General features: G+C 46.5%; 1 protein-coding gene across 1 annotated transcript in view; it reads left to right on the top strand.

Annotated features, from left to right (window-relative positions):
• The window catches only part of TENM4 (teneurin transmembrane protein 4), a 2,883,939-nt gene that overhangs the window by 2,693,947 nt on the left and 176,392 nt on the right, over window positions 1–13,600 (top strand). Inside the window, 2 exon segments of the mRNA XM_053900128.1 lie at window positions 1,581–1,795; window positions 3,426–3,636. Of these exon segments, the coding sequence (XP_053756103.1) occupies window positions 1,581–1,795; window positions 3,426–3,636 (426 nt within the window).

The raw sequence follows: 13,600 nt of genomic DNA, 5'->3' as shown, positions 1-13,600 counted from the left end.
ATCACAGTGTGGTGGTTTTTGTGTGTCTGCATTTTCAAGGTAAAAGTCTGGGGCACATTCCTTCCATAAAGGAATTAAATGCAAGCTCTTTCCCATGCTAATGACAGAATACTAGTGGTACTTTTATTGAGAGCGTGCATTTTAACTTTTTTTGTTGTTGGCATATTTTTTAATTAAAATAACATTTAATGGTTTGAAGCTAAAAACCTGATGTTTCTGCCTAGGAGTTTATAAAGGAATGATAACATATGGAGAAGTTTAACATTTAAATTGAATTTTATTATTTAAAACAGTAAAATATTTTATGACTACAACAATGCCCTGCCAAGCTCCATTTCAGCATCAAATGTGCTTTGTAAGGAATCTTACAAAGCTAGGGGAAAAAAGACATTTTAATTTCTTATTCCCCAAGTGCTTTTTATAAAAAGTTCTCACAAACGTGTTTTCTTTACAAATGGATTATTGTTCTTAAAGCCTCTCTTCGAACACGTCTAACAACAAATCTTGGAACTAAGATACCCTGGGGATTCTTCCTTACAAATAAGACGTAGTCTGCTGGCTGCCATGTGGCTAGTCAGTGTCCTAAAGGTGGTCTTCTAACATCCCTATCACCTCCTTCTGCCGCCTCCCAACTCCCCAGAGGGCTGATGTCTGGAAGGAAGTCAGGTTTATATTTTTCACATGTGAGTGTGCTTAATTAGTAAACAGAGGAAGTTTGATAAGCCCTCTTCCTTCCTGGCACTTCTGGTGCCCCCAGAAAGCTGTCACTCTCCTGAATGGTGACAGAAATGGGCAAGGGACCATATTTCTGACCCCTGTCCCCTGAAACCTGCAGGGTCAGGGGCCTTGGTTGAATTTCCAAGTATGCCATAGGCTTTGTGCCTGAACTTGAGATCAATTCCCTCGGCTTTACCTACTTCAGCACAAAACTGATATTCGAAGACCTCCATCCAAGCAAGACAAGGAAGCATTTTTCAGAAATATCCATTCCATTCAGAAGTACCCCCTTTTTCATCTTCCCCAGCCCAACTCCTGCTCCCCATATAAACCCCTTCCACATGTCTTAGCCTTAGAATTTGGCTTCCAGTTATACATAAACCAGTAAACTTGTAAAATACCTTCATCCACTCAGGTCGGGCTTCCCACTGCTGGTGGGACCATTTTGAGTTGGAAATTTAATAACAACACCTTGTTCGCACTACCCTTTCTATTTTAGCGTGCATGCTTTTATACACACACGCGTGTGCACAGTTATTCTCGTGTGACCACCAGTGATTATTTTGGGGATCGGAATATATCTTAACAAGCTGTGGAATTATGCAGTATACAGATGGCCCTTGAGGAGGACCCATACTGCTTTGGAAGAATGCATATTTTTAGCAGAACAGTTTGAGCACCACTAGAAAAAAAAAGTTCTGGACATTCTTCCTCCTCAGTGGGGAGTGGGGGTGGGGCTGGTGGTGGAACATAGTAGAGAGAAGTGTGAGGCACAGGGGAGTCGTGCTGTTCAGGGGCTCCGATCCCTTATTTCACTTGTGGCCAACTGCTGTTTTTGTCTTCCCTTCCCTGTGTCTTGGTAGGAAAGCCCAGTAGTTTCTTTCCAGAGGACAGTTTCATAGACTCTGGAGAAATCGACGTGGGGAGACGGGCTTCGCAGAAGATTCCTCCTGGCACTTTCTGGAGATCTCAGGTGTTCATAGACCATCCTGTGCATCTGAAATTCAATGTGTCCCTGGGAAAGGCAGCTCTGGTTGGCATCTATGGCAGAAAAGGCCTTCCTCCTTCACATACACAGGTAACCAGAATGCCACATCCCCTGCTGATCTGCAGGGGCTCCTACCTCACATCCTAACCCAAAGTCAGGAAGCCTAATGCTCACACCTGGAGCCTTGTGTTTGAAGGGCATTTCACATATTTTATAGCCCATTCCTCCATTTGACCTAAGACCCTACCTTTCAGATGAGTAGGGTTATATCCCTGGGGTTTTTTAAGAAGAGGAAATTTTAGGAAATATCTCAAATAGCCTCTCTACTGTTACCCAGTCACCTGAGTGAAATTATCCAAGAAATAGAAAGAGAAAAGCATGCGCTTTGGAGTCAGACAGACTTCAGTTTGAATCCTCTTGGTATCAACTATGATAACTATGGCCTGGTGCTTACCCGCTCAGAGCAAGTTTCTCATCTCTCCACTGATGATAACAATAGTCACTTTGTAGGGCTGTTGAGGAGAATCAAGAACATTTATAAGGCAGCTTGCACAAGATCTGGCTTAGAATACACGTTACTTCCCTGGTCTCTTACATTCCTTCTCTCCTTTGGGATTTCGCATTTACTGTGATACATGCACACCAGAAACACCTAACAGCTCATCTAGAATGATTGACATAACACCAGTCGTAATGGGTAAGGAACAGACTTGTTAAGGTCCTGCCAGCTCTGGGATTGGGTTAAAATAAATCAGAGGCATCCATCAGACATTCCCAAGCCGTGTGCAGCCTTCTTAGCCCCAGTTGTTACTTAAGATTCCCACGTGAAATCTAAGTAGATATATTTTCTAGCAGTGGAGTCATGGGAAAATAGAAACTGGGCCGCTCACCAGGACAGTGATGCTAGTCCTGGACTTCATTCCTGGGCCTCATTTACACATGAAATAGAATTAGATATCTTGGTTTTTTAAAAGATAGGTCAGTAGGTAGACAGATAAGTAGACAGATAATTGCTCAATTTGCTTGCTAGTAGGCCAGTAGGACTTAACCACCTACCTGTTGTTAGCACTATGTGGCTGACTTCTCTTGAGTCTCACCCTCGCAGGCTCAGATCAGTCAGCAATTGTGTGTCTGACCCAGCATGTAATCGTTGATAGAATTTTGAGCTAATCCAGTTTAGTTCCCCTAAAACTCCCTGAACCTGCAGCATTTAGAAAGGATTGTTGACAACAGGAAGAGAGAGATCAGATTTGCACTTGCACCTGACTGACTTTTAAGGCACATCCAGTGCTCTAGTCCTAACCCTCGAGCCCTGGGATTCCCAGCATCACTTGCGTGAAGCTGGAGTTCAGTCCTTCCGTGGCTGGGTTTCTGATCACGTGCCCACCATTGGAAGGGCATGGTTGTCCCGGCACAGGCTCAGCCAGATGAAGACTGCCTACATATACACCAAATTAAAGAAAAAGGAGACCAAAAAAATAATAATAATAATAATGCGCTAATTATGCTGCCCTCACAAGGGAATGAGGAGACTATTACCATGAGAAACAGGGGTCTGGGGAGGAGGTGAAGTCGGTTGATCAACCTTCATGTGACTCTAGCCTCTCTGCCTGTCCTCAGGTTGTATTTCCTTGTGTGCCCCCAGGAGACACGTGAGGAAGGAATCTAGCATTATGGTGAAGCAGACACCCCGCTAATTATGCTCTGTTTGTACTTTTAGTTTGACTTTGTAGAGCTGCTGGATGGAAGGAGGCTCCTGACCCAGGAGGCACGGAGCCTCGAGGGACCCCAGCGCCAATCTCGGGGAGTTGTCCCCCCATCTAGTCACGAGACTGGCTTCATCCAGTATTTGGATTCAGGAATCTGGCACCTGGCTTTTTACAACGACGGGAAGGAGTCTGAAGTGGTTTCTTTTCTCACCACTGCCATTGGTAAGGAGCCTCCAGCCCTATGGGGTCTGTGGGATTTCTGTCTCCTTGGGTGAGAGGACCCTGGGGATTCTGAGGGTTGGAGCCAGCAAGGGAATGTGTCTTGCCCGCAGCTGTTGATGCCACCTGGAGTCTGGCATGAGTCCTTCCTGACTGGGCTTGCTGGACAGGGATGGGTGTGGGATTCAGGGGAAGGAGGGAGGGGAGGAGTGACAGGAGAGGCTGGCCAGCCATTCTGGGCCATTACCCACTGCCTTTCTTGTGTCATCTTTGGGCCAGCTGCTGCATTTAACAACTGAGAGGTAGAGTTGACAGCAAGACCGAAACCCTGCCTGACCAGCCACATGGAGGCAACACCTCTCTTCTTCTCACTTCTCTCCGACACCTGTATTTTGTCTTTATAGCTTCCTTGGCTCAACTCACTGATTTGTGGTTTGGGTTTTTGTTTTTGACTGTGTGTAGCTTTTTGTTTATTTATTGTTTTGTCCTGGGAGCTAACAGTCCCTGGCAGTTGAGAAAAGAAGATAAATGCTCAGGGAGAGGGTGAGAATAGCAGAGCTATTCTGGATGAATATTCTGGAGCCACGATGTTTGGGATAGTGCTGAACACCTTCTCTGTCCCTCATCATGGAAGAGGGCCACAGCTCTCCCTTCAGGGTGAGCCCGTGGGGCCGCCCCACAAGCCGACGGGTGTCCAGGGAGCTTGGCATCTTGTTCTAAGGAATTTCTCTTCTTTATCCACACATTCCATAGAGTCTGTCTCTTCCTTGGATGGCCACGGGACACAGTGGCCTCAGTGGTTCAGGTCAGAAAACATTTATTCTGGGTTTATGTTGGAAGCATTATGACACAGCCTGGAGACAGAATCTCCCGCAGGAAAATAAAACTCCACTAACCAGAATGCATGGAAATAGGGTTTCTGCCTAATGAAAAGCTTCATGTGGTATAGAGTTCACCTCAAAACTCTGTCTCAGTCCTTGGCTAAGAATCTCTCTGACATGGAAAAGGGAGTTAAATAAAAAACCTCTGAATCTGGTCATTGGTTCCTAAAACTCCTGCAGAACTCTGGCTTTTCCTTCTACACAGCAATAATCATTTTCAGGCCATTTTCCCCTCATTTGCAATTTTGCCCTTAGTGTCGAGGCAGAAAATACCTTCCCATTAAATACGGGCATGGCTTATCCACTTCTGCTGTCCCTGCAGGCTCAGTATCCTACCCTCTTGGCAAAATGAGGGCAGCAGAGGCCATCTGGCTACGTCGGCCCCGATGTAGGAAACCCTGCTTTGTGCTGTCCTCGATTTGGAAGTGTCTGCCCTTACTGCTGGTCTCCGAGTGTCCAGAGGGCAAGGACTTTGATGTAATCTTCTCTGCCCCCCAACCCCAAGCCCAGGCCCTGACATGCGGGGTCACTGGGTTACTAAGGGCGTGAGCACGAGCTTGGCCTGGCTTCTGCTCAGCCTCCCATTGGCAGGACCGTCAGCAGCCACAGGCCTGGCAGTTGCGGCTGCCGCTGGTTTCCTCCCCTATTGCCTCCTTTTGAGGTGGAGTTGAAAGTATCCTCCGCTCTGAATTTCCACCACTAACTTGTGTTTTGACCCTGCACAAATCACTTAAGTTTTCCAGCTTCCGGTTTCTCTAGAGTCTGGATTTGAGGCCGCAGCTCGGTGGTTGCCGATGAGCTGGAGGCTGCCCGGGCAGCCCCATTCCCCTGTCACCAGAGAGCCAGCTGTGGTCCTCACCATCGATTAGGCTCTCACTCTGAGGGGTTTGCCAGGCTCCAAACCTGGTTTCTTTTCCCTTTCTGGCCACAGTGGCTTCGTTTTTAGGGACGTGGATTATCGAGTCATTAGTGGTGCCTGAGTGAGAGCTTCCTGGTCTCACAGCCTGATTTCTCTGAGGCATGGTTCACAAAGAAGCATGGACTGTCTTGCTCGCTCAGAATGAAGATCTCTTATAATCAGAATTCTTTATTTTTAATAACTGAGCATAAATATGAAAGAATATTAATATCGACCCCCAAAGAAAGCCACTTTTAATTAGGGTGTGACTCTCAAAGAAGTAAAATGTAGGTGCAGTTAGGTATCTTTGCCAATTCTTGGCTTGTCAGAGCTTGCTAACCTGTTTTGTTATAATTAAGGCCATGGTCTTCCTTTTCCCTCTGGCTCTCCTGTTCTTACCTTAATGATGAAGTCTGCCTTCACCTCCTTAACCCTATGATGTCCTTCAGAGCAGAGAGGCTATCCTGGGCTTCTCAGAGTTTGATGACCCATTTGATGTCTCATTAAAACACAGATTCCCCTTCACTAGGTGGGGGTGGGCCCTTAGAGTCTCCATTTCTCACCGGCCTCAGTGATACTGGTGCCACCCAGCTGTGGACCACATTTTGAGTAGCCGGGGGTTATGGTATCTTATGAATGGTCTCAAATATCGTCATGCAAAGCAGTCACCCGGGAAGCTCATTCAAAGTTCAGATTCCTGTGCCCTGTCCCCAGGAATTATGACCCACTAGGCCTGAGGTAGAGCCCAGATAATCTTGATTCCAGGGGTCTTTCCACTAAGCTTTGAGCACTGCTTTCTCTTTCTTCCTCCCCTGACTGTCCCACACTAGCTCTGTGACCATTGTCAGGTCACCTCTCTGAGGTTTTTCTTAGATGGAAAATGAAATAGTAACAGTACTCTGCAGTCCCTGTCATGAAGATCAGAGAAGATATAAAGAGCCCAGCACAGGCTTTGGCCTCCTAAGAGACCCAATAAATGGAAGTTGCTAATATTCTCTTCTTCCCTCCTTCTCCCTTTGTCTTGCTGCCTTTCAGACTTGTCTGTCTTCCTTTGAGCTACAGTGGTTGTTTAATGAATACTTTTTTTCTTTAATACAAAAACAGATGGATTCTGATGTTGCTATTAATCCCTCTCTCCCCAAGAGTCCGTGGCATTGAGTCTCAGCTGTCTGTGATTGTTACCTGTGAGCCATGAGTTGTAATTTGTCTTGGCAGGTTAATTAAAAGTTTGGGTCTTGTTTTAGTGAGCTCATTATGGTCCCAATATACAACTGTAACTCTCCGGCTTGCTTAACACACAAATTGGAATATGACCCTCCCTTCGTTACATGTTGAAATGCAGACATAGAATTTAAGAAGATCTGAGATGTCAGGATCCAGAGTATTTATGTCTGTTTGTAATTAAGTAACAGGAGAAATAATTGCGTTTAATTTAACAAATGGCTGTATTGTGTACACTCGTGCTTTTCCCTCCATTTAATGCAATCCAGCTGATGATTTTAAATTAAATGAGTTTATCTTCTTCCTTGAAAAAATCTAAAAGCACTTTAATAACTGTATACATAAATATATACACACACACACACACACATACACACACACACACACACACACACACACACACACACACACTTCTAACTGAAACCAAGCAAGGTTTAGAATAAAACAGAGCAGCTGTTTTCAGAAACAAGTTTTTCCCCACATGTGGAGGTCCAGGATTTGAAGGTAATGTTGTTTCTGGTCCTATCTTCACTGGAGGTGGGTAGCCTTGCTGATGCCAAGTACTAAATGAAGTAGGAGGGTATATACCAGTAGCTAAAATACAATTTACCATTGCAGTTTACAAAAGGCTTCATATATATTCCTTAAGCCTCTAGATAACTCAATGAGGTGATTATTCTTATTTCTATGATCACCCCCTATTGCAGAGGAGGAAATTGAGGTTCAGGCATGGTAAGGGAAAAGCTGGGACTTGAATTTATGTCTCTCTGACTCCAAAGCTTGGGATCTTCCTTCTTTAGTAATCTGCCTCCTTCCCAGGATCATGTTTCTTTTTGGGGGATTACACTTCTCTTTTCTACCTATTTATTCATTCCTTAAAACTCAAGAGAGTGCATACTGTGTCTTCAGGACCATGCTCAGATCTTTTCCACATGTGATTTAATCCTCATGAGAACCTTAGACAGTACAAATTTTGATCTCAACTTTACAGATGAAGAAATTGAGGCCCAGAGAGTGTAACTGACTTAGCCAAACTCACACAGTTAGTAAGGGCAGGGATAGGATGGCAGCTTGGTCTCCAGATCTTATGCTCTCCCCTTTATGCCCCACAGTATCTTACTATTTGCTATGATACTATTACATATTTTATTTCCATTTGCATTACATGGAATTTAATTTCCCTTTAATTAACTTGCCTCCAGTACAAGTAAGCATCTTACATTAACCCAAGAAGTTTCCTTGGGAAGGCATTAAAAAGACCATGGTGGGGAGGTGGGGGGGGGGGGGGGAACCTCATAGCATCCAAAACTTTAAAAAAATATTTTTTCACATGAATTGTTTCCAACCCCACGATCTGACAAATCAGTGTTGTAGTGTTTTGGGTCTTTAGAGAGCGTCTCCTCTTTTAGTTTGGGTTGATGCTGAAGCATAAAAGGACAGATCATCCTGACACTCCCGTGGCCACGGGAGCCAAGCTGGAAAATAACAGAGATGCTCCATAGTGGATTTCGAAACACAGAAATGAGAATCATTATTGGAAAACATAGAACCTGGCCATTTTTATGAGAAACACGCCCTGGTCTTCCCAGTCTGAGGACATTTGTGCTAATTAAAGAAAAGAATCCTTTTGTTCAAGCCCAGGCAGCTGCTGTAAATCGACCTGTGTCTAGGGACTAGAAGCCCATTTAGTCCTCCCTCTTCCCTCCCTCCCTCCCTCCCTTCCTTCCTTCCTTCCTTCCTTCCTTCCTTCCTTCCTTCCTTCTTTCCTCCCCCCCTCCCTCCTTCCTTCCCTCCAACAAATAGTGCTTTCCTGCCTTTTCCCAAGTTGGAGATACAGAGAAGGTATGACCTGGCTTCTGGCAAAATTAGCTCGTGGTCAGGATTAAGGAGATGAAGCATCAACACAGGCAGTGTCTCTAATCCAAGGAAAAGAGAAAGAGAAGTCACTTCTGGACTCACTGGTCAAGGTGCCATGAGGGTTGGAGGAAGGCAAGAGTGTGTCCAGCTGGGTAGGTCAGGAGGACTCTCTGGATGAAGCAAAATTTTATGGGACCCTAAAGGATGGATAGAATTTCCACATCTAAAGAAGGAAAATAGGAAGGGGGAGGGGGGGCGGGGGTTGTTGAGGAATCCGTTCCAGGTAGTAAGAACAGCATGAGCAAAGGGGAGATATGCAAAAATTAAAAGCTGGCTCTAAGGAGTCAGAAGTTCCGTTTGACCAAAACACAAGATACCCTGGGAGGGAGGAGGGAGTTATTGGGCAGAAGCTTGGATGCTACCCTAAGAAAAAGTTCATTCAGCAGGTGTTAGGTGCCACTGCAGGCTTTTGAGCAAGGGACTAAAATGATGAGAGCCGGAGGGTTTCTCTTATGGGGCCCAGAACAAGAGCTCATTAATTTATGTAACCAGAAGAGGTTGCTGGGAGTGAACTTTGTGATTTCATGAGAAAAAGAAGGGAGGGAAAGGGGGAGCCAGGAAGGACAGAGGACTGGTTCAAGGTTGGTGCTGGTATTTTGATTTGCTGTGCCTACACCCCATTCCTTTTTCCCTAGATGTGAATAGATACTTTCACATAAGCTTCTATATTCCAGGGGTAGTCAAAATGGGGTCCTTGAAAATCTCCCAAAGACCCCCAGACAGTGCCACCTCTATACTTCCTTTGCTTCGATCGGGTAGAACCACTGTTCGTTAGCCTCTGAGTACATTTGCAAGCATCCAGAGAGAAAAAGCCCTGATATCGTATATTCTAACTTGTGTAAAATCCTGAAGTACTTCAAAGAAGAGGCTAAGAAAAGTGATTGCAGAATGATTTTCAGTTTTTAATAAGCTCTGCCCCCACCATTCCCCATATCCCCTTCCTCTGAATTATAAGATATAAGGCAGCAATGAAGGATCAAGGTCTCTCGGTAATCAGCTAACCTTCTTGTAAATGACATTGGCAGCACTTTGTGAAATTTCCGCTGGCAACACTTATTTGGAAAAGTACCCTGTGAATTCACCTCTCCCTGATAGCAGTGATTTATTCAGAACAGTCTGGTATACGTGGAATGAAACCGTAGGCCGAGGGAGAGCTCAAGTCAGCACATTGGGGATAGACTGGGGCCAAAAATCTGTTTTGTGGCAGAGAGTTAGGAATATCAGAGTGCTACATCGGCAGACTGGGGACCAGCCCCACGGACAGCTGCCCCTGATCACCGAAGATGGTAGGGGAGGGTTCCCTACCCTCCCGCCGGCCTCTTCTACTGCCCCCGGGATCTGTCTTGGACTGCTGAACCTTCTGAATTCTCTGGGATCTTGGACCTCAAGAGCAGGAAAGAAGAAACGATAGCTCAGGGACACAAGAGGTACCAAGCACTAAAGCTTATCTCTGGAAATGGTTAGAAATGCATTTAGTGTGCAAATAACAGCATCCCTGCTGGTGTGGCATTTCAGTGGCACCTTGATGGTCTCGTGTACACTCCCAGTCTAGGGTGTGTCCGTCCAGGGCCAGCACGGCATCCGGTAGTGGAATCAGGGACCAGGCTGTTCCCCGCCTTGCGCCCTGCCGTCCTCAGCTCTGGCTCTTGTTTTCATGCTTGCCCCCTTGTGGTCCCAACGTGGCTGCTGCAGCTCCAGGACTCGGCTGCACGTCAGGCAGGGAGAAGAAGAAAGGGGAAGGAAGCAGGGATGCTCATTTTTTCCTAAAACACCCAGCTTACAGTTCCATGGCATAGCCACATCACTTGGATGCGCAGAGCTGTGAAGAAGTCTGAGACAGTGAGTGTTTGTAGCTTACCACACCGACACTCCAAACAGAATGTGCATTCTCTCAGGAAGAGGGGAAGTCAATATGGGGTCTTCAGTATGTGCCATAGGCGTCACTGAGTCTGTTTGGTTCAGCAAGCCCCTCACTGTGTGCCAAGTCCTGGCCTTGGCATTTAGGTGTAGCCGTGAAGCAGCACATTACTTACCCTTGAGGCTCTCGTGGGCCAGGAAGCGAGGCTGAGGACAAGGAGAGGCTGCGCATGTAACTGGCGAGGAGGGAACAGGCCTAGTTCAGTCTCTTTACGGCACCAAGGATCCAAGGCCTTTTGGAGTACTCCTTGAAGCCCCTTGCACGATGCTTTAAGGAGGATGGACGAGATGAACAGGTCCAGAGGGGTTAGAGGCAGACCTAGACACTGTGTTCATTTTCTCATTCAACCGGCATTTACTGACTGCCTTTTTTTAAACATTTTTTTTTTATTTTTTTTTTAACGTTTATTTATTTTTGAGATAGAGACAGAGCATGAACGGGGGAGGGTCAGAGAGAGGGAGACACAGAATCCGAAACAGGCTCCAGGCTCTGAGCTGTCAGCACAGAGCCCGACACGGGGCTTGAACTCACAGATTGTGAGATCATGACCTGAGCCAAAGTCGGCCGCTCAACCGACTGAGCCACCCAGGCGCCCCACTGACTGCCTTTTACATGCCACATCCTCAGCATGCATTAATGTCCATGGTGTATAAAAAATAGTCCCGCTTCTTCTTGTCCTTGTGTCATTTATAGACATGCTTGGGATAGTTTGAGGTAGAGTCTTAAATTTCAATACAGACGTTAAATACATAGGTAAACATATGACAGTAAATACCCAACGTGGCAAAGAGAAGGTACTCTAGAGGAACAAACAGGAGACTTCACTTAAAGTGCTGGGACAGGAGTAGGAACCGGGTAGATGAAGGTTTGGAGAAAGAACAGACCAGCAGGGCCAAGAGCATCTATATGCAAAGGCCCTGGATAGGCGGCTGCTAGAAGTGTTGAGGGAACTTGAGGATGGTCACATTGTGGGGCATGGGGACAAAGGGCCGAATGGTTTTGGGTGAGGCTAGAGAGGTGCCAAAAGCCAGCCTGTTTGGGGATTTAAGGTGGCATGCGAAGAGTTCTGTTTTTTCACTCATCCTCAGGGTAGCCAGAAGCCACTGTGGGACTTAGAGCTAGAGTGACCGAATGTGATTTGCATATTTGGAGCTGAGACACCAGTAAGGAGGCTGTGACGGTAGTCGGAGCAGGGGCTCAGGCTGGCCTGGACCAGAATGGATGCCTTGGAAGTGGAGAAAGAAATGAACCAGTTTGAGCTATAGACTGACCCTTGTAGATTATTAGCAAAGGCCAGCTATTAAGATGATGTTTTCTGAAGGAGGAGATTAAAGCAGGAGAGGAGAGGGTTGAGGAATGGTCCGTTTTAGGGATGGGTGAAGCCATGCAGCCGGCAGAGAAGATGGTGAAGGTCAGAGAGCTGAGGGGAGGGACCAGAAGAATGTGCTCGTGAGAAGTTTTATAGATGGAGTCCAGATACTTTAGGATTCTCCCATTCCAGCATTCAGGCCACCTTCCTCAATCCGTAGCCAGAGTTTCCATTCATGGTTGGTTTATGTTTTTGCCACCCTGGGGTACAGAATGCCAAGAGCCTTTGCAAACTTGTTAATTATTTAAATAGCACTTCTAAAGGTAGAAAACTTGAGGCTTAGAGAAGTCACATGACTTGTCGAGGGTCACACAGCCACTGAGAGGCAGAGCCAGGGTCCTGGTCACAGCACTGTGCTGACTGAGTGCCAATTCTGCACCAGGCACTGTACTACGTGCGTCATCACTTGGTTCCCAAACAACCTGGAAGTTAGGTCTTGTGCGTTCCCATGTTACAGAGAAATGAGGCTCAGAGGTCCAGTGTTGTTTGCCGAGATCTCCTATGTAGGAAATAGCAGAGCAAGAGTGGCCACCCAGAGCCCATGCTTTCTGTTACGTCTTAGTGACCAGGTTTCTAGCACGTGATGACCTCCGCGTGTGTGTTACACACTCTCACGATCAGACGGCAAGATAGGCAGGGTCTTAGAGGTGATGGCATTCACACCTCCTAGGCTCGCGGTGTGCCTGGTGTCATGCCTGCCACCAGCAGCTGCAGGGGACCCCTCTGCCACGTTCTAGAGAACATCCTGACCTGTACTTACTCCTGCCAGAGGAAGCCCTACACCCACCGCCATTCAGGTGGAGTTTCGATAGAAGATATTTGTCTTGATGGTTTGGTTTTTAGGTAGAGATGGTTTCATTTTTATATCTGATGGTTACAGTTTTATTTTCTGATCGCTTTTTTCTCTCGCAGTTGATGAAGGCAGTTACTCATCCCCATCTTGCCAGCTAGCTTCTCTATTGCAGAGCAGTGCCTTTAAGAGGGCTCTCATATGGTGGTATCTTTCCTCTTTCCCTTCGCACTACCACTGATGTGCAGGACCCGATTGAGTGTGTGGCCTGCAGTTATGTAACACCCTCTTAGGAATAACCCTAACCCAGGTCTGCTGTACTTGGCATTAGTGGTAGATAGTTGAAGTCACTGTGGCCAGAGAGAGGTGGTGTGGCCCAGAGAAAGGGCAAAGGCTTTGGAGTCAAACAGTCCTGGGTTTGAATTCTGACAGCACTGTTTATGAACTGGGGGACTTTGGCTGAGTCTGAGCCGCACCCAACTCGCCTGCAATTAGGAAAAAACCTACTTTGGAGGGTCTGACAACTATGTGAAGGCATGTCATTCATGGTACGTTCTTAGCATGCTTTTAAGTGTCTCGGTTATTCGACACTTGCTGAACACCTGCTCTGCTAAGTTCCAGAGAGTCATCAGTGAATCGAACACACGCCTTGCTCTCCGAGAGCCCAAGGTCAACTTGGGGAACTGCCCCTTTCGTAAATAGCTGCAACGTAATGTGGTCTGCGCCAACAGGGGGGTCTGCACGAGCTCCCACAGGAGCAGAGAGGAGGGCAGCTCCCTCTTCCAGGGATGCAGGGGGAGGTTGTGAGGCATAAAGGACTTACTGTGGTGAGACGTGCCTTTTCAGCTGGGAAGCCATGTGCAAGTCACGGAACATAGAGAAGGAGCTACTCGAAAAAAAAAGAGGAGATTAAAATAAGATAGTAGCCATCTCTGCTCAACCTCTGATGACCAGGCAGGAAGGAATCATTATT

Source organism: Panthera pardus, unplaced genomic scaffold (assembly GCF_024362965.1).
Source record: "Panthera pardus isolate Hobbes unplaced genomic scaffold, ASM2436296v1 HiC_scaffold_12, whole genome shotgun sequence".
NCBI lineage: Eukaryota > Metazoa > Chordata > Mammalia > Carnivora > Felidae > Panthera > Panthera pardus.
The sequence above is the reverse complement of the archived record's forward strand: the minus strand, read 5'-3'. Positions and strand labels throughout refer to the sequence as shown.